Source organism: Eubalaena glacialis, chromosome 19 (genome assembly GCF_028564815.1).
Source record: "Eubalaena glacialis isolate mEubGla1 chromosome 19, mEubGla1.1.hap2.+ XY, whole genome shotgun sequence".
Classification (NCBI taxonomy): Eukaryota; Metazoa; Chordata; class Mammalia; order Artiodactyla; family Balaenidae; genus Eubalaena; species Eubalaena glacialis.
In genome coordinates, this window is record NC_083734.1 from 12,172,175 (window position 1) to 12,197,799 (window position 25,625).

At 53.3% G+C, this 25,625-nt stretch overlaps 1 protein-coding gene across 1 annotated transcript; it reads right to left on the reverse strand.

Moving 5' to 3' along the window:
* Positions 1 to 290: 290 nt before the first annotated feature.
* Positions 291 to 23,531, reverse strand: SLC13A5 (solute carrier family 13 member 5). The gene is made up of 12 exons (XM_061175025.1): positions 23,415 to 23,531; positions 18,031 to 18,159; positions 17,602 to 17,738; positions 15,098 to 15,285; positions 13,939 to 14,104; positions 12,332 to 12,454; positions 8,859 to 9,074; positions 7,914 to 8,014; positions 6,739 to 6,857; positions 4,773 to 4,934; positions 1,593 to 1,730; positions 291 to 416 (listed from the first exon to the last, which is right to left on the reverse strand). Exons 1-12 carry the CDS (start codon positions 23,514 to 23,516, stop codon positions 291 to 293), a joined length of 1,707 nt encoding a protein of 568 aa, XP_061031008.1. The 5' UTR covers positions 23,517 to 23,531.
* Between the last annotated feature and the right edge of the window lie 2,094 nt (positions 23,532 to 25,625).

The following is a 25,625-nucleotide window of genomic DNA, read 5'->3' on the forward strand; positions in this document are numbered from 1 at the left end:
GACCCTGCCCGTCCCAGAGATGATGGCAGGCCCCCAGGAAAGATGGACGCCAGCAGCCTTATGGGAGGCTCCCTTCACTTCCGAGCCTGCCCTCCAGACACCCGTTCCCAGCTGAGACCCCAGGCGTGGAGGAAGAGGTGGCCCGTTGGCTGGGTCTCCGTGGGGTGTGGGCATCATGGGGTCACCTTGGGGCATGAACCCCAAAGCTCTGCTACAAGTTGTACTGGAAGGTTTGGGTGTCCTCAGGAGGGCAGGGGCCTTGGGCGTGGTCTTGCGGCTCTTCCTAAGTCTCAATGTGCTGTCACATTAGCCCAGTCAGGGAAACTGTCCAAGTCAAATATGACCCGTCCCCAGGTGTTGATGGCCAAAAATACACAGGTGATTCCAATGACGTTCATTATTAGTCCTGTTTTCATCTGGAAAAAAACAGGGTCAGAGTCAGCACCCTCGGGTCTGCCAGGCTGTCAGAACAAAGGTGAACGGGCCTTGGGAACCAGCACTCTGGGAGAAGGGAACAAAGGCTGTTTGCTGGGCCTCCTGTCCCCAGGCCAGGCCCTGTGCTCACCCCACCCCCCAGGCAGAGCAACTTCGTGTCCAGTAAGAATCACCACTGCTAAAGCAGCCTGGGAAACAGGCAGCACAGGTGGGCTCTTCAGGCCCATTGGGACATTTGGAAAACTGGGCCTCAGGGAGGCGAGGGAGTTACTGGAGGGGCCCAGGTCTGACTCCAGGTCCAGCGCTCACCCCAGCGCCTTCACCGTCCCACAGGCACGTGCTGGCCTTTCTAGGGCCTGCTCTGCGTTCTTTGGGTGCTCACTAACCATTGCTTTCAAACCCTGTGGCAGAATTTTCACTGGGGATTGGAATTGAGTTTGCAATTCCTGGTTTCTGGGACCCACCCTCTGTGTGAGAATGCTCCATGGAGTCCCAGAGATACCCAGCGGAGGCTCTGAGTTAACTAACACCTGATTGGGCCGAGGGAGGGACCCGCTTTCCTGGCCTCCCCTGTTTGCCCACTTGCCTCTCCCCATTCCGGAGCTGCAGAGCTGCCCTCCTCCCGCCGGAGGCTGGGATAAAGCCAAAGCAGAACTGAAGAGTTCCTCCTTTGGTGGCATTTGTTTCTAAGGCAGCATCTGCTCCCAGGCAGTGGTGTCTCTCCCGCTGCCTGCTTCCATGTCTGTAGACACCTCTGTCAATCTCTTTGGCTGTCATTAACATTTCCCCTCATCTCAGCCTTGCCCCTCCTGACTGTCCTCACGGGTTCTTACTAGATTGTGAAGTCCCTCTTGTCCCTGTGGGACTCCCACCCTCACCCCTTCCAAGTGCTCAGTGAAGGCTCCCCTGGTGGCTGCTCGGGCACTTCCAGGTGGGAGATTCGGTAACCCACCTCTCAGCTTTGGGAGACAGAACAGTCTATGAAATAAGAGATCATGTCAAAAAAGAAGAAAAAAGCTGCATATAAATGCAAATAATGAGCTAGGTCTGGACATTTGGTCCCAAACTGTTTGACACCACAGGTCATTAATAAATGGGGCATCCCTCATGACAAAAGCATCATAGCTGATAGGAGTGAATAAAAGCGGCTGCGTTACCATGTCGGAAACCTTGAGGTGTCCATAGGAAAACACGATGGCATTAGGTGGGGTGGCCACGGGCAACATGAAGGCAAAGGATGAAGTCAGGGTACAGGGGATCATGATGTACAGCGGGTTGAGGCCAATGGAACGTGACTGGGGAAAAACACAGCACTACAACGTCACAGATGCAGAAAACAAAAGCTCCTGGGGACCATCACTCTGAAAAGCTTTTCCCTGATGTACTGTGTACATTCCCACCTCTGTGCCTTTGTCCTGCTGGCTCCTCTACCCTTTGCCGCATCTGGATGATAACTCTGCTGGACCCTGAAGGCTGAACTGACCGGGAAGCCTTTCTGAACCCCCTCAATTCACTCAACATATACTTCTTGGGCACCTACTATGTGCCAGAGACCATGCTGGGCACTCCTGCAGCCCATGTGTGCACATGTCTGTCTGTCCTGACACAGAGAGAGCCTAGAGGGCAGGGACCACATCTCTCACCTGTGTGTGTGCCTCTGTATGTATGTGTTTTTATACACATTTGGGATCATTTTGTGTATGGAATTTGGTATCCATCTGTTTAAAGCTTAAAATTCAGCCACGTCTAGCACAGAGTAGACAGATGCTCATAAATATTTGTTGAATGAATGAATGATATAATAATTTGTAATGTCTGTCAATATCAAAATTAATAATCTATCATGCAGATCTACTTGCACATGAGAGCAGACACATATGCAGAGATGTTCAGTGCAATATTTTAACAGCAAAACACACAGGAAACAGACTCAATGGCCATCAATAGCAGGACGGTCAAATAAAATACATATATACAAACAATGGAATAGTTTGCAGCTGAAAAGAAGAATTGAGTAGGTTTTATGTGCTAACAATGGAAGGATCTCCAAGATATATGATTAGATTTAATAAGGTGCAGAACAGGACCACGGAATAATGCCATTTGTTTAAAAGGAGAGTGTGTGTGTCTGTGTGTTCATGTGTAATACGTCCAGAAAGATACCTAAGGAATTAATAACAGGAGTTGTCTCTAGGGAGGAAGCTAGAGCGTAAGGGTCTGTATACTCTTTGGTATTATTAGACATTTTCTGGCTATGTGTATGTATCACATTTTCAGCTTTGAAAAATTATGTGTTCCCATTTTATGAAATACCCTTCAGGACTGTGATTTTTTTTTTTAATGGCTTGATAGTATTACATTGTATGAATATATGATAACTTATTTCACCAATCCCCTCCTGTTATGGAAGTATTTTTATAACAAATAATTCTTTGATGTGCGTCTTTATAATATAAGCTTGTAGGCATCTCTGATGATTTTCCTAAGACAGATTCCTAGACATAAAATTCCCAGAGTCCGGTGTAATCTCTTAGCAGTTGGGTTTTTTTAAATCCTTGTCGTTTTATTTTCACAAACCTTATATTTTAAACCTTTCTATGCACAAAATATAAAAATGTACATAATATTTTTTTTACCAGTGGCCTCCAATTTTCTTTATTTTCACCACTATCAGGAAAGTATTTTAGCATATACTTTTAATATAGGGGTTTTTATTATAACATATATACATGTATCACTGTATTGATATATTCTAAACCATAGGAAAAAATAAATATTTTTTTTATTGGAAAAAAAAAAATTCCCAGAGTCAAAGGGTATGAGCGGGTTTCAGGTTATGGTTCCCATGGGTAAACAGGTCTCTGAAAAGGCTGCGCCAGTTGCACTCCCTCTAGGAGTAACTGAGAGGAACCAGTCTGCTTCCTGGTTTCCCCATGGTGTATGCACCCCATGTGCCTCTGTGACCCAGCTGGGGGGTCACCACCTTCCCCTTGCCTGCAGGTGGGTGCTGAGGCAGGAGGGTGAGGTCTGTGTGGAATCTAACTCGGGGCTTCGGATTCTAGAAAAGCTTGTTTTCGAAGGGCCTGGCCACCCACTCAGGTGAAGACCCCCATTTGACTAGTGTCTGCAGGTGACAAAGCCAGGCCTCTGCTAGGGGAAGGAGTCCTCACTACGGCACGACCAGCATCAGAAGACACTCCTCGGCATCTTTTCGCCCTGGGCAGCCTGCTTAGGGGAGGGGGAGATGGGCCACCTTGCTCTTTCTAACACTTCCATCTTCACTTGGAATAAAAGGAGAAAATCACTTGGGTTTGCTTTTTATACACGTGGACACCCTGGCAACTGAATGAAAATTTACCAACTTCAATCCTGTGTTGAGGCCTTTGTAAGTCTGTCCTCCCAACTCCAGAATGACAGCCCCAGCCTCTCCCTGGCTCGTTTTGCATCTACAGAGGGTTTTCATAGCCCTTATCCTACTTGACCCTCAGCACAAGAGTAGGGGAAAGAACTTGAGTGACGGGTTTGAGGATCCCACAACTTGAACTCAGGTCTTCTGACTCCGAACCTAGGGCTTTTTCTGTACCACCTTGAGGTTGGTACTGCCAAGTGATGAGTGACAAAAGGAAATGCAAGAGAAGGTCACAGTCGAGCTTCCTATAAGCTCTGCTTTCTTCTCAGTCCCAATTCAAAAACATGCTTGCCCACGGAACACAACCCTTTAGCCTGGCACTCAGCATCCCCATCCACCACCACCCACAGCCTCTCTGGGCTCAGTGCCCACTGATCCCCAGTCCCTGAGCTTGCCAAGCAAGGCTTCTGGGAGTTTTCAGTCATGCTCCCATTTCCTCTATGTGGGCTACTCCATCTTCCCGGAACGTCCTCTCCCCTCCCACCATTCCCAGGCTCCATTTCCCCCAAGATCTCTTCCTGGCGGGTTCCAGCCAATGGTGTCCCCCTGTCCTGCAGGCCTCCCGCTCACCTGTGCTACATTCTGAGAGACCCTCTATCATTCCCCCATGGCATCCTTGGTGTAAGCTCTGTCTCCCCAGCTTGAGAAATAATCGATTACATTCATAAATAAATTTAGGGCACCTGATTGTTGCTTAGCACTTTTGGTCAGCGTGGAGGATACAACGAAGAACCAGCGAAGCATTGAGCGCAGGCCCAGGGCCATCAAGGGCACACAAGTCTGTGTTAGAGCAGGGCTCAGGACGCAGGTCTCCAGAGCCTGGCCAGGCTTGGGCCCCTGATGTCACTGTCTCTCTAGGGACCCAGGATATGGTCAGCTTCCTATGAAATGATGACTAAGGGTCATCACCCCCAGCAGGGTTACTTACCATGGAGGCAAAGATGGGCAGGAACAGGGTGGTGGTAGCCACGTTGCTTGTGCATTCAGTGAGCACAGCAATGAGTGTGGACAAGATCAAGGTGATGGCTGCTGGGGACATGGCATGCAAGGGCTCCATCTGCTTCCCCATCCATTCTGACAGCCCCGAGGCCTGGGAAATACAGGGAGGGCAGTCACCACAGGGCTCCTGGCTCACAGTTCCTCCGGAGCCTGGAGGGACCTTCATCTGTCTCCAAAGAGCTCAGCCCCTCCTTCACTTCTGATTCTCTCTCTCTGCATACGTACCATAGGTGATCTAATCCATACCCACAATTTCCGTCTCCATCCTCACTCTGCTGTCTCCTAAATCCTCGTTTCCAGCCCAGCTGGTCTGCTGTCTGGATTTCCACGCAGATATCCCATGAGCGGGTCAGACCCAACATGCCCCAACCTGAATTCATCTTCTGCTCCCCGTGGGCTCCCCAGCCCAGTGACTAGGCTCACCTAGTGTCCAACCTAGAAGGCTAGGGGGTCATCCTGGGGTCTCTGTCCCCCTTATTTCTTATGCCCAGTCACCATGACACCCAAAACATCTCATGTCCATCATCTCCTCTCTGTCTCCCACAGTTCTTAAAGCTCAGGAGAGTGATTTGAGCCAGAAATTGGGAATTTAGATTTGGGGCTTTAGGCTAAGAATAGATTGTCCAGGGAGAGAATGAAACGTGAACAAAGAAGCCAAGGACAGAACCTTCAGGAACACTCATATTTAAGGGAGAACAGAGGAAAAGTCAACCAAGGAGGCAGGGCAGGAATAGTCAGAGTTAGAAGTAGACAGGAGAAAATGATGTCTTGGGGACCAAAGGAGGAAGGAGTTTCAAGAAGGAGACAGTGGTCCATGAAGTCCAGTGTTCTGAGCCTGTGTTAGATGAAGGCTATGGAGCATCTACTGGGTCTCCCCCAACCCCTGTCTGGCCTAGGCCTCCACTTCAGACATCCAAGAGATTTTTCCCAAGTGCAGATCTGACCAAGTTACTCTCTGGCCTCAACCCTTTAGTAGCTGCCCACCACCTTCAGAATAAAGTCCGCACTCCCTATCTTGACCCTCAGTGAAGTGGCTTCTGTGAGCCTCACCAGCCTTATCGTCTGCTGTTCCTCAGCTGGATACAACACGCTGATTTCTTTACTCCTGTGTCACTTCTTTCTGAAATGCTCTTCCAAACATGTCCCCCTCTCTAGGCTGTGAAATCCTCAAGAACAGGGACCATATATCAATCTCCTCTGTAATTCCTGTGCCTGACCTAACACAGACATAATAGGAAGGTTTGATGACAAATGAATGAGTGAATGAGAGATGGATGGAGAGGTGACTAAATGGATGGATCTGTTCATCAAAATAATAGTTGTGTACCCACTATGTGCCAGGCTCCATCCTAGATGCTGAGGAAACCGCAATAATAAGATAGACCAAGTCTATCTATTACGTTCTATTCCTGGACAGATGGATGAACGGATGGACAGAGGAAAGCAGCACCAAGCATCCCTCCCTGCCATTTTAATGGCAACCATATCAACAAAGTTCATCAGGAAGAAGAACCAAAGGTAATGGTGAAAATATTCACAAAGACTTGAAAGAAAGATCTGCCTAGAATAAATCAAAGCAGAGATTGTTATTACCAAACCCCACAGGAGACCTCCCAGCATCCCCCATCTCTTTTGGCTAACCAGGGTCACTCATTCACTCATTTCTGAAATCACTCAGCGAGTACTTTCTCTATTCCAAGCACTATTCATGGTGCAGGGTACCTAGATGACAAGGCAGAGGCCCCGTCTTCAAGAAATGAACAGTTACATGGAGAAGACAGACACAGAAACACACAGGCACAGGCCTGGGATGCCGAGGAGGAGGGGTGCAGCAGTTCTCAGCTGCCCTCTTGGTGAAGGAAGGGGCCCTAGGCAGCCCACAGTGGAGAAGTTACCTCGCATCCTTTAGCCAGAGCAAAGCCACCCCCCAGGAGCAGCACGATGCCCCAGGGTACTTTCTCCTGGGCCACCTTCCAATTCAGCAGCGGAGGCGGATAAAATGGTGTTTTCCTTTCTGAGAAGAGATGATAAAAACACAGACGTACGTTGGGAATTCCCTGGCAGTCCAGTGGTTAGGACTCCGTGCTTTCACTGCTGAGGGCCCAGGTTCAATCCCTGGTTGGGGAACTAAGATCCCACAAGCCATGTAGCGCGGCCAGGAAAAGAAAAAAAAAACAACCCATACATAACCCAGAGCAGCATTAGCAAGCAAAAGAGGTAAAAGAGATCTAATGCAGGGGGATAAAAGCCTGCAAGGACAATGAGTGCCGTCTCATATCTGTAAATTAGCTAAAATTTACGGTAATCACTACAACACCCACTGCTGGTAAAGACATGATATGGTAAAGCTATTATACACTCCTGTTAGTGTTATAAATTGGTGCAGTCTTTTTGCAAAGCAATTTACCAATACATTTTAAAAGCCTTTAAGACATATATACTCTTTTACCCAAGCTGCAATCACTGCTAGAAATTTATCCGAAAGAAGAAACACCCTCAAAGAAAAAGCTATATTCACGAAAACATTAATTTATAATAATGAAGAATTCAAAACAGCCAGAATGCTCCATGACAGGGGAATGGTTACAGCCCCCGATACAATATAATGCCGTTATTAGAGAAAATAAATTTGAAGACTGTGGCAATAGCAGGAAATGTTTCTAGCATAACCACAAGCAAAAACATGAAAACAAAAACCAATAAAGAAACAGGATTGAAATTATGTGTGTTTTGATTATAGCCATATAATATATATGCATATTAACAAAGACTGGGAGGGAGAGAGAAACCCCCAAAATACTGATGGCATTATTGGAAATGTGAAATCTCTTTCTGTTCCTGTTGTAAAATAAATAAGATTTCAAATGTTTAAAAAGCAAAAGAGGAGATTCTGCACTAAACAATATGCAGAGAAGGCTTGGAAAATACGCTGTGCCCAGACTTTGTAATCTAGCCAGTCCTTTTCAACAGGGTGAGATGTTCTCCCTCCCAGGCCCAGGGAACACCATGGAGATCCTTTGCTGCCGGGGCCCCAACCCTGATGAATGGGAGGCCAGGACAGGAGCCTTACCTTCCTCAGTCTGGCTGCAGAAGTTGAACTTGGGCTTCTGCGAAGGCACAATGAATAGCAAGATGGCCACAAAGATGGCCACTGTGGCATCGGAGGCATACCTGGGCAGGGAAGAGCACATGGGATTAGCCCATCTTGGCTGCACTGACAGTCATGCAACAAGCCTGCTCTGTGTCTGAATGCTCCCACGTGAGGAGATGGGCTCGTCTGAGTAAGAAAACTGGAACCCCAAAGGCCAAGATCGGGAGGGATGAGGTAGACTGAATCCTGGCTGGAAACCAAGACTCCCATGTTCTCGGCCTAGCTCTGCCACCAACTCTGAGTGACTCTGAGGGGCTCACTTCCCTCTCTGTCTGTGTTGCTCCATAGGTGAGCTTCATGAGCTCTCCTCAACCAGATTCTCTGGGATTCTGGGTTCACCAGGGTGACCACAAGGACTTTGGGGCTACTCCAAGCAGACCTTCAAAATGGAATAAGCAGTAACAGGCAGCAATCTCCCTGTGCACATCTTCTGCCCTTTCTAGGGTATGCATGTTTCTCAACCTTTCTTCTTTTCTGACCACATAACATCTTAGCCAGGAGAGAAACTTCATATCCCCCCTTTTGCCAAGTCTCTTATCTAAAGAAGCTTCTGGACCCCAGGATGTGTGTCTTCAGAGGGACTCGCCCGGATCTGAAGAAAGATGAGAAAGGAAAGATGGCAGAACAGAGACTTGGAAACCAGAGCACTGAGAGCCCCAGTCCTAGCCCAACCGACCTCTCTCTATCACAGCCTGGCTACCCTGCCAGCCTGTTGGGGCAAGAGGGGCCACAAGAACACATCTGTGAGCTTGTCAGGAAGACTGGTGAGACAAAACTGAGTCCAGAAACCAACAGAGTGCTCCAGAACTGGACGGCAGAGAAGGAGGAGAGCCATGGGGGGGCGCTGTGGGAGGAACCACTTACTTTGTCTTGCCCTCCACCCAGGCGATTGACAGCCAGCCGGGCATGAAGCCGGGGTCCCGGGAGAACCACAGGCCGACCAGCAGGAAGAAGCAGAGAAGGACGTTGACCTCAGCGAAGGAGAGGGGCCCCAGCTTCCTGTACTCCGCCCACAGCACCTCGTGGGCAGCCTTCTCCTCACTCTTCTTCTCCAGCCCGCAGCCCCAGGACTCTTTAATACTAGAGAATGCAAAGACAAGAGGACGGCGGGGCGTGTTGGTTGACTCAGGGCTGGTAGAATGGAAGCGTGGACACTGGGCAGCAGAACCTGATAGAAAGCCACACAGGGCTGCCTGTCCCCCGGAGGGCCTTGAGCAAGTCCCTTCCCACTCCCCATTTCTGTCATCTGCCTACCCTACCTCACAGGACATAGTGGGGCAAAGTCTCTGTTTTATGGACCCAGCATATGCCCCCAGGGTGCCCCCAGAAGAAGCCTGAGATGGCCCAGGTGGGGTGTCAGGGACAGTGGAGGTAGGAAGAGAGGATGCAGGAGGGTGGGAGGCTGAGCAAAACGGAGCAGGGGATGGACAGGAGCATAGGAAGCAGAAAGAAGCAGAACCGAGGCCACTGCTGGCACGGGGGTCCTGGCAGGTGCCAGTCGCCTAGAGACCGGTGGCTGCCGACATCTGGGGGTGGCCGTGAGAAATCTGGAACCGGCTCAAGGTGGGGCCGAGGCTCCTTCACATGCTCCGTCTTCCTCCTCCCACTGCGGCCTGGAGCTGCCTTCGATGGTGCCAGGATGCCAGTCCCCATCAGCAGGTGGCTCAAGAGGACACAAGGAACAAGGACAGGTCCCAGCAGACTGGGTCAGGCAGGAGCAGGGTGGGTACTTGCATTGCAAGGAGCTGACACGTAGGATTAAGGACGCAGAAGACTCGGGGGCTCGTAGTAGCTGTGGCTAAGGCAGGAGGGAAGCCAGCCAGGTCCTGCTCTTGGACGGGCTCCCTAGGAACCAGTGCCCATTGGCCAACACGCCTGCCCAGGGCACCCTGCAGGACTTCCCTGGGGAGTGTTGGCAGGAGGGGGCAGGAAGGAGGATGGATCTCGGAGGAGTTATAGAGGGTACCTAGCCTTGGGTAAGGGCTGACTGGGGCCACTGGCACACAGGATGCCAACCCCGAGGGATCCACTGAGGATTCCAGTCACACGTTCCAGCCCCCGTCAGCCTGAAGGTAGGGGGCAAGGCCAAGAGGATTATCCCTAGAGAGGCTTCCCTTGTGGGAGTCCTTCCTGGGACCCTAAAACAGACTTCCTAGGAGCACAGGGGTTAATGGAATACGTGCTGAGGTGCCAAATGCTGAAGCCAGGGCTGGACGGGAACCACCCTTGAGAGGGTGAGGGCCATGCAGGGCGTGGGGCACGGCCTAGAGCAGGGACTCAAGGAGGTTGGGACACAGCTTCCTGCGGTGCTCAGGGCTTAGGAAAGGAAGTGGCAGTGATGGGGACTCGGGTCTGCACAGCCTGCCAAGATCTCCGTTCTGGATAAGGGGCAAGGACATTTGTCCTCAGGGTCACCCGCCAGGGACATCCTCCAGATCATCCAGCATGGGGATGGCTCTGCTGGCGTGGGAGCTGGCCTCTCTGTCTTCGCCCCCTTGGCATGAGAGAGTCTGTGTTCCACCCACTACCGATCTGCTGCCACCTGTCGTTCTCGAGACTCTGGGGCTGGACCAGAGGCTTCAGGCTTCCAGGATAAGGGGTGACTTTGGTAGCTGCCCAGCCCATGTCTGATGCTGGAGACACATCCCGACACCACACTGGCTGCAGACTCTGGGGGCTGCATCATATATGCAGTTGTCCAGTGCTGGCCCCCTGCAGTGGTGCCCCCAGGCCTTCAGGTACCTCTTATACTAAGTGGTTTCACATTCATCTTTGGGTTAAGCCGTCTGGTGACCGCTGGGCTGGCACGAGATGCAGGCAAATGGATCCAGCTTTCCTGTGGGGGCCCCAGGAGCTGGGTGGGTGCATGATGAACTGGGTCAATGCGCTGCAGGAGAGGCGAAGGGACCCCGAGCCCCGTGGCAGGGGTCCAGAAGAACTGTCATCCCTAACTCAGGGCTTAGCCTGGTGAGGAAAGTTGGGTGTAAGCCAGCAGGAATATCCCAAGAGTCCTGGGTGGTCTTGGGAGGGTCTGTGGCCCCCTTGGCTGGATGTGGCCTAGGAAGCTGCCCATAAACTCAGGAAGATACAGTTTTTCTGAATTAGGCTGGAGGGAATGACCCTGACATTGCTCTCCACGACCAACCAGATGAGGGATTCAAACTGTGCAGCCAAGCACCCGTAGGACCAGCTTCCCTTTCACATGGGGGCCCGGACACCAGGCAGGGTGGGGTGCGCGACGAATGCCTACAGCTACCATTTTGTCATCATTATGGCTGCTTTGATTATGGACAGAGATTTTTTTTAACGGCAGTTTTCAAAACAGTTCCTCCTTCAGAAGAAAACTTAACCAAAGTGCCCCTTTTTCCCATTAATTCGCAGGTCTTCGTGGGCGCTTTACCTTTCAGCTCTGAGATCTGTTGGCCACATAGGCCTCTGTTTTTTGTTGGGCTCAAGCGCCATGTGAACTAAGGCACAGAGCACATGTCTCACAGCTAGGTACTTTATACTCCAGTGTGAGAGGGTCACCTTCACGCCACAGATAAGTTTGTGCATTTAAAAATAACAACATTTTGAGGTATTTGTCAGCCACACATCATGGTTTCTGTCCAAAGTCTGGCTGCTCTCAAGGTTGACTCTTGGTCAGCTGTGTGCTGGGAACTGGAAGGTAAACTTTGCAGAAGCTGTGCGCTGCTGGGAACATTGTAAGCATTCAGTAAACCTGTGTTTGGACTGATGTGGATATTATCAGGAGGTCTGCTGTGACCTGGCCTGACGGACACTGGCAGCCAAGTGGAAGTCTGTCCAGCAGTGTTGACGAGCACCAAGAACAAAGCTTCTTGTTAATTGCTTTGACAACGGTACACCTGCCCTTTCTCCCTGGGCTGGGAGCTGGGCCGGGTGTAGCGGTCAGAGAGGACTTACCACAGGCCACAGAGGAGCTCAGGTCGGGGGAGGGATGGCACTGGAGCATGACTGCAGGTGCCAAGGGGCAGGGCGTGGTGTGCCCAGGGAAGCCCGGAACAGCGAGCAGGCAATCCGTCAGAATCGGAATGGGGGTGGGGGGAGTTGGGAAAGGTGTCGCTGAGGAAGGAGCATTTGAACTGGCCTTGAGGACTGAGGAGGTTGGAAGGTAGGAAGGCAGGGAGTGGCATGCCAGGAAGAGGGAACAGCACGTGCAAAGGCACGGTGAGCAGCAGGGGTAGCGGGAACTGGAGGGCAAACTAGCAGGAGACGGGGCCGGAGAAATGGTCCGGGCCAGACAGGAGGAGGTCTAGACTCCCCTGCTGAGCCGCGGCATGGTTAGATCCCCTATTCCATAAGCATCTTAAACTTACTTGAATCTCATGTAAATAAACCGGAGCCACAGCCAGGAGAGCAGCAGCATGATCAGCATATTAGGGAAGGCAAATCCAAACCAAGAGGCGAAGTTCACGACGTCTTTGCTGTCAGGAAACAATCTGAAGGGAAACATACCGGTCCACATCTCTACCAGACACTGAGCTGCGGAGAGCGGGCGGGCCGGACCCTGCGGGCGGAGGCTGAGCGGCAGCCGGGCCCCGAGAGGTGGTCTGGAGCGGGGGCCTCCCCCTCCTGAAGTCCAGCCACCCACACCCATCACTCAGCATTACCCCAGTCAAGCAGGGGCCCCAGAACATGGCCGCGCACAAGACAAGCCTGAGGCGCGACCAACTGACCCTCCTGGAGGTCCACACCCCGCTGAGAAGCTCATGAAAGGCATGGCCCTTCAGGCCAGAAAAATACACCTTTGTACACACATAATTTGGCCAACAGCTCCAGGGGGTCCACAGATGCCTCAGAACCTCACCCCGTGGGCTTCTGCAAGGGAAGGCCCCCCCCAGGAAATCAAATCTCAAAAGCTTCCCAGGGTGGGACCAGAAGATGTTTCCTGGGGGCTAGAGGAGGGTCACTTCCGCCCCCAGCCCCAGGCACTGCTCCCTTTAGCCCAGGGGTGTCAAACTAGCCACAGAGCTTTTCCCATTCAGCCAGAGGAATTTCAGGGAGAACCACGAGGCTATCATTACAGAAAACACTCGCAGGAGCAGAGCAGTCTGCTTGTTCGACCTCAAGTGTCTGCGGGCCTGCCCTTCCCGCCCTCCAGCTGCCCTCCCCGCCCCTGTCCAGGGTGTTTATCTGCACAGGACGGGCACCGCCATACTTCTGTTCCTTCCCTCTGTGCCCACTGCAATTTGTACTTATCTTCATTGACACATTTACACAACCCGCCAGAACTCTCTGGGTGTCTGCTACCCTCAGCTGCCTCTCACTTCTGTGACCCAAGCCCCACCCGGCACAAGGCCAAGAACAGAACTGGGTCCTCAAAGCCTGGGTCCCTTTGTGGCCAAGGCTGGAAAGTTCTAAACCACCCCATGGTCCACCTGGAGCCTCACAGGGGCACACGTCCCCCTCAAGGGCAATTAGAGGGGCCATAGTGAAAGAGCCGGTGAGGCACCTGGTGACCTAACCTCTAACCTTTCCGGGTGTCATAGGACCATCGCCATTAACAACCGAGGTCGCGAGCCAGCTTTGAGGGAAGCATCTTTAGGGGCATCTATTTTCTACAAGTTTTAACCAAGGACCCCGCTTCTCGGATTACACTGTCAATTCCCATGACCAGCTCCGCGTTCAATCCACATTCCCTGTCTGAGCGAGAATCCTGAGCCCAGGAAAGAAAGGCAGGACTTGTCCTGAGCAGAAAGCAACCCGGTCTGTGGACATCAGCTCCTACGCTGTGGGGTCCTGAGCATGTGCAGGGAGGTTGGGCCACAGAGGCTGATGGCGGCCCATCCTCTCACCCCAGGCAGGCGGCCCCCACCCCCATCCCGGCTCCAGGGCCCAGCTGAAGAGGAGGAAGAGGTGGGTGGGCCCCTCCAGCCCCATCCCCCCCCACTACTGTCCCCAAAAGGCATGGCCAGCGACTCACTCTTGCATCTGGCCCAGGAGCACCACGTTGGGTCCCGTGCCGGTCAGGGTGGCAGTGCCTCCGATGCTGGCTGCGTAGCACACGCACAGGGTCAGGGCCTTGCATACGTTCTTCCTGTCGACCTCCCGCTGCCTCATGGAGGGACCTTCAAAATTCGCTTGGCTCCCTGTGGTGGGCACACTGCCGTGGGCACACTGGGGACCACCTGCCCCGCCCCAGCTCCTGACCCTGCCGCTGACCTGAGGACCCAGGCGTGCCAGCTCTGCCGGCTCTCTGCCCAGGTTCTCTCTCCCCCACCTCCAGCCCAGTGCTCTTATCCGGCCCCACGTGCCCCCCCCAGCTACGTCCCTCGGCAAGGCCCAGGCTCCTCAGTGCTCCGAGCAAAGTCAGCAACTTCAGACACACTCCTTTCTTTCCTGCCTCCTTGCTCTTGCTCAAGCTCTTCCCTTCATCTGGAGGGAGGGGTCCAAATCCATCTCAGATGTCCTCTCCTCCTAGCAAGGCCTCTCCCTTTTCTGCGCTCCCTCAGAGTCTGGCTAATGGCAACCCGTGGCCTCCCCCAAGTCAGATGAACTAACCGAGGGGCCTCTTGACTCCATCCCACCGGGCTCCACAATATGAGTGTGTCTGCTTCATCTCTGCTGGCCCAGGGTCTGGCAATCAGGCTATCAGCACAGGCCCTGAGTGGCCCCACGCTGGGCCCTGGGGATGGGGTAGCGAACAAGACAGAGAAAAACACAGGCACTCTCTGACTCGCCTGAGCTCGGTGCCTAGCGGGGAAGCAAAGGTGGGATGACCAGCCCCAGTACCTGCGGGAACAGAGTGTGAGGGATTTGGCCTGTTCAGAGGAGGCCTCCCTGAGGATGAGTAGGGGTAGAAGGGATTGAGGGGCATCCAGTAGGTGCTCAAAAGATACCCAAATGAATGATCAAATCAACACGTATTCATTTCTGTGATGGCGGGAATGGAGGGCAGGAACTTGCTATAAGCTCTACTTAAGGATCTAACTTTTATGCACTAATCACATTCCTAAAACTTAGGAAAACAGCGTCTTCTAAGTATTTCTCTATGTGCCTGCTAAAAGGAGGGCTCCAGGAAGCAGGGAGGTGGCTAAAGCTGTTGGCAACAGAGGGGAAGGCTGCCCTGGCCAGGGGCTCACCTGGCAGCTCGCCGGCCTTGCCCTTGTCTGCCAGCTCCAGAGCCCCGAGGCTGGCCTCGGTGGCTGCGCTCATGGCCTCCATCTGCCGCAGCACGGCCTCCACAAGGGGCACCATCATGGCCGTGGTGGCCGTGTTGCTGATCCACATGGAGAGAAAGGCCGTGACGCCCATGAAGCCCAGCATCAGCCTGCAGAGGAGGGGCAGGGAGGAAAGCCGGAGAATCCCCCATCCCCACCTCTCACAACCCCTAGGGAGCAGCGGGGGGCTAGGTGCCCCCTGCAGGGATGCCAGGGGTCAGGGCCAAGGTGCTGAGGCCAGTTCAAGATTGGGCGTCCAGGAGGGGATTGCAGTTTTAGTGCCTCCCTCCCTCCCTCCCTCCCTTCCCTCCCCTCCCTTCCTCTGCCTCTCTCCCACAAACATTACTGACATCTACTCTGCTGGCTACCGGGTCACCAGGCGGCCTCAGCCTCAGTCGTGGTTCTAAGGCGCTCACCATCTAGCAAGGGAAGCACCAGCATCCAGTTTGTGCGGACCCAGTGTGGAGAGTTGGCCCTAATATGACTTAGGGGTGCGCTGGAGCAGCCCTATGTGCAGGCAGACCAAACTTCCCACGTCTATCTAGAAGATTCCCACCCACCCTGACCCCACTTCTCCCCTCATGAGTTCAGAAAGGCTGCGTGGAGTCAGCCTTCAGGGTTAGGATGAGCCGGGGAGGGCCCTGGGGAAGTGGGACCTCCTTCATGGCTGATCCCCTGCCCCACCTCCCTCCATTCACACTCTCTGCCGCCCTCCGCTCTGCAGTGGACCAGATCCCCAAACAGTATTCAGAAAACGTTCCCTTTCCGTATAACACCCCACCTTCCACCTCTGTGCCACCTGTGTCATCTGCCTAGAAAACTCCTCACAGTCTCTCAAAGCCTTCAGGCAGCATCCCTTCTCTGTCACCTCCTTCCCAGTGCACACCAGGTAGGGCTGACCACACCCTCCTCAGTCTTCTCTAGGACACTTCTCGCTGGCTGGATTTGAAACTGTTTCCATGTCTGCTGTCTCCTTAGAACGTGAGCAGGGAAGGTCTGATTCTTCTCCATGGGTCCCGCACACCTGGCACAAGGCCAGGAGCAGAGGAGCGTGGGAGGGGCGGTTGGCTAAATGGAACTCAACCTCTTGGTCCCCATGCCCCTCTGCAGTCAGGCTTCTCCCCAGGGCCACTAATTTATTTGCCTGAAGAAGGGTCTCGGGGCTGCACTGCACCGGGCTTTAGCTGGTATCCGTGCAGTAGACCTCATGGACCCATAAGTACAAAGGCTGGGATCCAGGCTAGGATGAGGGTCAGAGTTTACATGAATGAGGCTTCAACATGATGCTCCAAGGCACCAAGGGAGCCTCGACATACAGGTCGCCCCCAGCACAGGCAGTGCCCTGGGCAGCTGGAAGCCAGGCTCGGAGGAGGAGCCAGGTGGCAGGAAGGAGCAGAGACGCGTGTGTGAACGTCCTGGATTTGGGAGCAAAAGTGCTCCAGCACACTCCAGAGTGAGGCCCACCCGCTGATGGAGAGAAGCCAACCACTCAAAGGATCCTACAAACAGGAATTCTGAGGCCTCACATTTCTAGAAAATGCAATGGCTTTTGATTTGACCCTGTAAACCAATCACTGGAGGGGCTCGGGTAACAGGTCAGAGAGTCACAAAGCCCTCACTCAAGGGAGCTGAGGCGCCAAGGGTGCTCAGGCGGGCCAGGGTCTCTGTGTGCTCAGAGCCCAGCATGGTCCTTGACATGAGGACATAGCAGGAGGGATTTACTGTGAACTAACCAACCTGCCTTCCCAGGGCTGGGCTGGGTCACGCCATCATTTAGGGAGCACGTTGCCTCAAAAAAAAGGTGCATGCTGAGTTCCCAATTAGAGGGGGGCAAGGCCCCATCAGACAGGCCCGGTCCAATCCCCATGTGACGTCAGCAAACCATTTAACCCCTCTCTGCCTCAGAACAGAACGTGGGTGATGGGAATAATCCCCAACCCTCAGAGGTGTGGTGAGAGTCAGATGAGGTGGTAAATAAGCCCCCGGTATCATGCCCGGGGCCCTGCGGGTACTCAGTACACCCAGGTGATTCTGCTATATCAACTCCACGGCTTGGTCGGAATGGCCTGTGACTGGCAGGGGAGATCTTGGAGAGGGGTGAGACGACTGAGTAATGGGGGGAAGGTGGGGTAAGCAGCAGCTTTGCAGAGGGAACAGATGTGCCAGCTTTGGAGGGATGACCTTTCCGCTTCCCCCTGAGCTGGGTAGTTGAGCCATCTCTTTCCTGCTTTCCCCACAAAGCCCCTAGGGGTATCAGGCATGGCTTGATCCGGCCTCCACCCACCCAGGGGTCTGCCTGGCTGCCAAGCCCAGGTAAGGCCATGGCCAGTCCTTGCCTGTGGGTGATCTGGCCTGTGCCACATGCCCCTCCCTGGCCCTGGGGCCTACTGCAGAGCCCTGTGGTGAGAGAGAGAAGGGGTAATTACTGGGCAGGCTTGGCCCCCACCCAGAGGAGCGTGCGCAGGGCGATCCTCTTATGCAGGTTCCAGTGCTCCACGGCCACAGCCACGATGAGGCCGCCCAGAAACAGCATGTTGGTGTCCTTCATGTACTGGACGCACACCTGCAGGATGGCATGGAGGCCCCATCAGGCCTGCCCCCTGACCACACACTGCTTGGGCTCAGGGTCACCCAAGTCCCCAGAGATAGGCGAGCAGAGCAAGCAGAGCAGATGCTGACTTCAGGGCAGCTTGGAATGGGGATGGAGGGTCAAGGGTATGTCTCTATACCAGAGAGAGCCCACAAACAGGGTATTATCTGGTCCCCCGGGTCCTAGGCAGCTCAGAGAAGGGCTCGGGAGAAGGAGCCACTGGGAGAGAAGCAGGAAGCCGCCCGGATGCTCTGGGACTGCTCACCTGTTTGGAGTCCAGAATCTTGAAGAGCGGGAAAAACAAGGCAGGCATGAGGGCAGTGACAGCCAGAGGGATGACTTCTGTGCACCAGTAAATCGCCATGAGGATGATGACATAGGCACACCTGACAAACTGAAGAGACGGCACTGAGGCCTGGCGAGCTGCTGCCGCCCCGCTCCCCACCCCAGAACGCTCGGGACAGCAGGGCATGGACTGCCAAAACAGGATGGCATGTCAGTGGGAACCCCTGCTTCCCTGCCCCCGTCAGCACAGCCTTCCAGGGTCAGGACAGTGAGGAGGGCACAGGACCCGTCATCAAGAGACTCCTGCCCCCTGCCCCCCAGCTGTGCGGTCCTGGGCAGGTCTCTCACCTCTCCAAGCCTTGCATCCTCACGTCTTCACAGGGAAGAAGAGGGGGGAAAGGAGGAGGAGGAGGAGGAGGAACGGGAGGAAAAGGAGGAGGAGTGGGAGTGGGGGGAAGGGGAGGAGGAGGAAGAAGGAAGAGGAAGAAGAGAAAAAAAAAAGAAAATACTGTTTTTGATGACCCGCTCTAAAAATGAAATCATTTTACAAAGTAAGTGCAATTCTTAGGAAAGGCTCCCCAAAGCACATCCTCAAACTCCTGGTATCTGTATCTAATTTCCTTCTCAAAAGGCTGCTCCAACTTTCTCGGCTCCCAGAAATGTGTGTTGTAAACCAGCTCATTCAGACAATGGCCAGCACTGAGTATTTTCAGGGTTGTTTTTTATTATAATTGAGAAGATGGTCTTGGTGTCTATTTGCCTCTCTAGTTACGAGGGTCTCAAACTTTACTGTTCGTATTTAATCTTGTGTGAACTGCCTGTTCATACCCTTTAGCTACTTAGCCACTGGGATCTTGGCTTTGGAGTGAGACAGTCCTAGGTTTGGTTCAAGCGCTCGCAGCCCTGGCCCCTTACTCACTGTAGGACTTTAATTCTCCGTCTCATCGCCTAATAAAATAGGGATAATAATGCCCACCTCCCTGGGTTGTTTTTTGTTTCATCAGCATTTTTACTATAATCATTATTAACCACCCAGGCTCTGCCTCTCCCTCATTCCAGCCCCCTCCAGTTTAATCAGCCTCCAAAACCTATAGCTTCTACGCCAAAATCTTCCTCTTTCCCTTCTTCCTTCACCCTGTGGCCCTGCCTTTGCTCAGGCCACATCTTCTGCCTGCATCACTGCTGCTATCTTTTTTTTTTTGCTGTTTTATTCGCTGTAGTTTTTTTTTTTTTTGTAATTGAAGTATAGTTGATTTACAATATCGTGTTAATTTCAGGTGTACAGCACAGCTGTCTTCTAATACGATCTTTCTACTTGCATCACTCCACGCTGCTGCTCCCTCTTTCTCTTTTTACAAACCGGATCATATCACTCCCTTGTTTAAAAGCCTTCCTTTGCCTTCAGGACAAAAGCCAAATGCCTGAGCATGTCCTGGGAGACCCTCTGTGATGGAGCAGGCCCTGCAGGGCCCTCCAGCCACATCTCCCATGCCCATTCCCACCCCGAGCTCCTGCGACTCCAGGGCACTGGTGGGAACTGAGGCAGATGCTCCGCCTCCCACAGCTGCTCTCACACATGACACCGTTCCTTTGGCCTGGAGTTAGTGCTCGGGGCTCAGTTCACTGCTGCCCCTAGTCTGGGTCTGTGTCCTTCCTCTATGCACGCCCCCACCCGCAGCAATTAGCACACTGGGTTGGCATTATATTTCACCCACCATTGAACACTGAACAGTGGAGTGAGCAGTGGAGGGGAGAATCCGTGTCACTCGGCATCCAGCACAGGCCTGAAACCCCGGGGACACTGCAAATGCTGATTAGAGAAACGGACCAGCACAGCATGGGCTGTGACAACACTGCTGGGAAAACGTACCTGCACACAATCACTGTTTATCACCACCCGAGATAACACATATTATACGCATGGAACATAACACAAAGGCTGAGACATTCTTTGTCTGGACTGTGTTATCGGTGATAAAAATAAATCTTTCTTCGGCAGCCCATGAGAACCCCAGGACACCTCCCTACTGTCTAATGCAGGGTTTCTCAGCCTCGGCACTACTGACATTTTGGGTTGGATGGTTCTGTGTTGGGGGCGGCGGGGGCCTGTCTTGTGCATGGTAGGATGTTTGGCAGTATCTCTGGCCTCCACCCTGCTACATGCCAGTGGCACTCTCTCCAGTTGTGACAACAAAAAATGTCTCCAAACTTTGTCAGATGTCCCTTTGTTGGGAAGGAGGGGAGAATCAATGTTGGTTGAAGCCTCTGGGCCCAAGGCAGGATAGCAACGTGGTTAGAAGACCAGGCTTTGACACCGGGCAGGCCTGATCAATGTCCGCTGTCTGCCATTGTGTGGCCTTCAGTTACGCCTTCTCTGGGCCTTGGTGTCAAGGGAGAGAGAGGTAGGAATGGTCTGCTGCAGGGGGGGCAATAAGACGGTGTACTGTAGAGAATTTTAAAATGGTAATACTGTCTAAAACTCAGTCTCCCTCTTCTTATCATCATGTGAGAACAATTCCCAACGATGCCTTTGATAAAATACTCCTCCCACTCCCAACCCTGGCCCCTCCCCCTGCTTGTTTCATGTCCTCACCTGTAAATCGAGGATTTAAAAGTACCCATTCTTAACATATGGCACACAGAAAGTGATTTTTTTATTATCTGAACTTAGAAGCGGCAGGTGACACGTGTAACCAGTTTTCCCGGGACAGTTCCTAGAGGCGCCAGAAGTAACCAACAGAAAAGACACAGGCTAACTGCCCCCTCACCTCCATGCTCCTATCAGGAGGCCCAGGAGGTGCCCCATCCCTGAATAATTCCAGTCAGCAAACTTGACCCTCCCTCGTCTAGAATGCTCCCAGAGTGTTGTGGAGAGAGCAGAATAGGACAGACGACCTTAGAGAAGCCTGAGGAGGGGTTGGTCACCGTGCAGAATGAGATGGATTCTACCTGCAGGTGGGAGCCCAGTTCCTGGTCAGTTCGGAGCCTTCCCTGCAGCTGAGAATGTGGCCGGAGGAGCACTTCAAGCTGAGCTCACAGTGGACAGTGGGACTTAAAAGTCCACACCCAGCACAGTGGAGAGCACATAGTGGGGCTCAAAAAATACGTTAAGTGCACAACTGAAGAAAACCATGGCTCATTATTTACCTAATTATTAACAAATAAGGGTGTCCATGACATAGTGCTTAATGGAAAATTGTAGCTAAGAGAACATATTGTGTGTGTGTCTTATGGGATTTGAAAGTCTTTTCATTTTTACTTTATACTTCACAGACTTTAAACATAAGAATTTTCACATAACTTTAATAACACAATGAATATATTTTTTTATTTAATAAAAAGCTATTTTTTTTAAAGAAAGAACCCAGAGAACAGGCAGAAAAGTGGAGCAGAGATGAAGACAGGAAGGAAGCAAGGTGCAGGAGATGAGTAAAAGAAGAAAGGCTGCAGGAGAGGGGCCCGGGCACTGGCAGAGGGTGACATGCCCTGGGAGTCGCCACCCCGCTTGGACAGGGCTGCCCAGGCTGCCAACTTCTCGCCAGCTTCCCCGCTGCTCTGCCCCCTGCCCTGGGTTTCCTTGCAAACTTTGTGGCCGTGGGTGGGGACGGGGAGCTCTTCAGTGGTGACCAAAACAGAAGCACACAGGGAGAAAACAAGCAGACAGGGTTCTGGCTCCCAGTCACCTGCACCACCGGGAGAGAAAGCACATGAAGTCAGCCCCTGGAATGACTTTTACTGATATCTCCTCTTCCCTCGCCTGATCCTCACTCCCGGGGCAGGTTAATGACATGCATACACAGCCTGAGTTGGGGGTCCCAGCTCAGGGCCACCTGTGTGTCGGGGGATGGGATGGGCAGGGGTGGGGGTGGGGTCTCGGTCACACTCTTCCGGAGCAGGAAGGTCAGCAAAGCTACCATAATTAGTCCAGGGAACATCACTCCCCACCAGCAGAACTAAAATCACAGCTCTCCTGCCTGGCTCCCTCCCACAGATGATAACAGGCCCAAATCTTTTTCTACAGAGGAAATATGGCCGATCACAGTTGGTGTGGAAACTAAAGAACCGCTCTAGTTGGATCTGCTGTCCTTGGCCCATCCAGGGTCTGTGTTCAGCCCACCCAAGGGCTCCTCCCAGCCTCCCCCTCCCCCATCCTAGGAACCAGCATAATCCCTTTTGGCACCTAAAGCCATAAAATGTCAACAACCAAACCACCTTGCCCCATCGTACAGACGAGAACACCAAGGCCCAGAAAACACAGGGGCTTGGCTAAAATCACAAGGATGGGTGAAAGGTGGAAGTCCGGTTCTCTCAAAGATTGGCTTCCCGATCCCCCAGTACAACCCCATTCCTCTAGGACTGCCCTCAGAACATCCCCTAAAGAGCCCCTCTGTTTCCCAAACCTGCTTGGGCTGGGGGGAGCTGAGGTTTCCTGTCGGGGCTGAGAGTGAAAGGTGGAAAGAGGGAATGAGGAAGGAGCAGCCAGCAGCCACAAAAGCCTTCAAAGGGCTCGGGCCTCTGCCAAACAGGCCTCTCACTGCCCAGCAGGGCCTGGGCCAGGGCTCCCCGCACCGCCCCCACCCTGTGGCCAAGGCCATTCATTCTCCGCTTCCCTCCTGGGAGCAGCAGGAGGCCAGGGCTTGGGACACAGCTTCCCCGAGACCCTACGTCGTGCCACCCAAGGCGTGAGCTCTGGGACTGTGTCCCGCCTCCTGCCGCCGCCACAGCGGGCAGTGAGCAAAAGCAGGCCAACCTGACCTGCCTTTCAGCTGGGAGCAGGTTTCTGACTCAGCTGTGGCTGCCCAGGTTTCAGAGCTGGAAAGAAATGTGGATCACAGACGGAAACCGAGGCTCAAAGGAGGGCCAGAGAGGGACAAAGATGGCACTCAGGGTTCACTTAGGTGATGATCTTTTCGTGTAGGTCCCCGACTGGCCTCGGAAGCCACCTACAGCTGGGAAGTCCCCATTCCCCAAGGGAAGAGACAGGAGAAAGAAGGGAAAGACAAGCCCCCAGGCTCCCTCTTGGTACAGGTGGCATTTGGGGGGCCTGGGGACCGGGTTATGCACTCTGGGAGATCTGAGCCTATAGAGGGGCTGTGTGGCCAAGATCGGTGCTAACTTCTGGGTTTCTGTGCTTGCCAAAACAGTTCTTGCGCCCTGGGATCTGTGAACCCCAAGATCCATGCCTGTCAGAATTCTTTGCAGGGCACCTCCCATAGCACCCGGAGCTCCTGAGCGTCCGTGCCCCAGGGGAGCCGTGCCCGCCCCCGGGAATCCGTGCGCTCCACCTAATGCTCCCGGGTTCGGTGCCCGCTGCTGGGCACCCGGCGGCCAGAATCCAAGGGGCTGCCCAGAGACGCAACTGACCTTGGCGGGCATCAGAATGATGAGTGGCAGCAGCAGAATCGGGGTGACGAACAAGATCACGAAGGACTTGAACTTGGAGACATAGCTCAGTGCGGAGGCCATCGCGGAGAGGGAGCCTGGCGGGAGAGGCGAGAAAGGGGCAGCCTGTAGCTTCACGGGCTTAAGAAGGGGCCGCAGTCCAGGGGGTTGGAGGGGGCGGCGGCAACTCCGCCTCCCATGGTGGGGCCTCCCCGCGGCCCCGGGGCGGGGCCAATCCCGCGGGGTCGGTGGGACAAGCCTGCCCCCAACTCTGCCTGCGGGCAGAGGCGGGCGGCGCCCACGGACTCCAGCGCTTCGGGCGGGCCCTCCAGGAGTGGTCTGGGCCCTGGCACCTCCTGGCTCTCCGAGACTTTCCTGCGGTGCCCTAGACAGGCGCGCCCGCGGACGGCGAAGCGGGAGTGATCGGTCATTCAGTCTGCGGGCTTAGGCGTGCGGCGCCCCCTCTGCATCCGCACCTGCCCTTCTTGGGCCCTGCCGGGGTCCCAGGTGAAAGTCCCTAGCGGTTTCTGAGTCTTTCGGATCCATCTCCCCAACCTCTCCCTCCTCTTCACCTGGTTACTCCTGTTCCTCCCACTCCCATCCCGGAGGGGTTTCCCGCAGCGACCCACCGCGCGCCCAGCGCCGTCGGCTCCGCGGGCCTCCCCGCCCCCCCGCCCCCCCCCCGCCCCCCCCTCCCCGTCACCCTCAGCTTCCCTGCAGTGTCCGCGCTGCTCTGGGCACAGGACTCGTCCCCAGCGCGCCCTCTCCCACCCAGCGCATCCCGGGCACTCTCCAGCGATCGCGGAGGAGGTGAGGCCACCGCCCTCCGCAGCCCGGGGTGCTTTCGCCCTCCAGCGGACACTGGCGCAGCACGCCGACGTCCTGCTGGCACTGCGTGCGCGAAAGGCGGACTGAGCCCGCCTGACAGCGGCAACTACTGCCATTCTACAGGGGAAACGAGGGTCCAGAGAGGAAGGGACTTAACCAAGGCTGCCCTGAGAGGGTCGTTCATTCACTCGGCCCGCCTCCTGCGGACAAGTACTGAGCACCTATTCTGTGCTAAGCCCAGACACCACCACCCCTATCTATCACTTTCTTCTTTCCTCCCTTCTCCTCCTCTGCCTGCTGGGCTTCTCATTCTGTAGCTTTCTTTGGGGGAGGCCTACCCCTGTTTGTGGTTTAACCACAGCCTGTTCCTTAGTGATTAGTATCCTCTGTCTTCAACCCAGCCCTGGTGCCAGAGTCCCAGATTCTCCATATTTCCAACTTTTTCCAGCCTGGATGTGCCTCAGGCCCTAAAACTCAACACATCCTAAATCAAGTTCACAAGTCTCCTCCTGTGACCTCCACCTAAGGACAGGTATTCCCCCAAACCCTTCCTGTATCTTTCTTCTGTCCTCCCCCTTTGTAATTCTCATTCATCTAAACCTGGGTTTCCCTCCATCCCCCCATCCCAGGGCACTTAGCACTGTTTGTACCTATATAATTATTGGTGTGATTTTTACTTAACGTTTGTTTTATTCATCACCATATGTCCAACGAGCACCTTTTACAGTGCCTGATCTGATATGTGCACTCAAAACTTTTTCTCTGGGATGTGTGAGTGAATGCAAGTTGTCAATGAAAAAAATCAATCAATAGTCAATCTAAGAAAGAAATGGAAATTTTTATTACAGCCAACCTGAGGATTAAAACCCAGGAAATAGTCTTTCAGAAAGCTCTGAGGACTGCTTTGTCTGTTAGAGGTCCAGGCACTTGAGTTTTTGAGACAAAGGGTTATACATCAAAGTAGCATGTTGACGGTTTACATAGTCCAACAAGGCAAGTAGTGGGTTACTGTGACCCCTTACAGGATTGAAAGAGGAATGTTATCTCCTGAGGAGTTACCTTGCTGGCGCCAGGAGAAAGTTCCCCCCAACCTTTTTTTTTTTTTTTGCGAGTAGGCATTCCTGTGTCTTCTAAGGGGGTCTAGTTAATGTATAATGCAGATGCACAATGCACATTAAAGGGATGAAAGTAGTGGCTCAAACAGGCAGAGAGATAATTTTATGTTTAAAATTTTTCTTGTCCTGCCTTAAAAATAATTTTATTTCCTCTAAGTAAACCATTTCCTTACAGTAATACAACTGCTTTTATTACCCAACCGCACTTGGGTCCATTTGCCCAACACTCAGCAAAGCCAGTCTACTGACA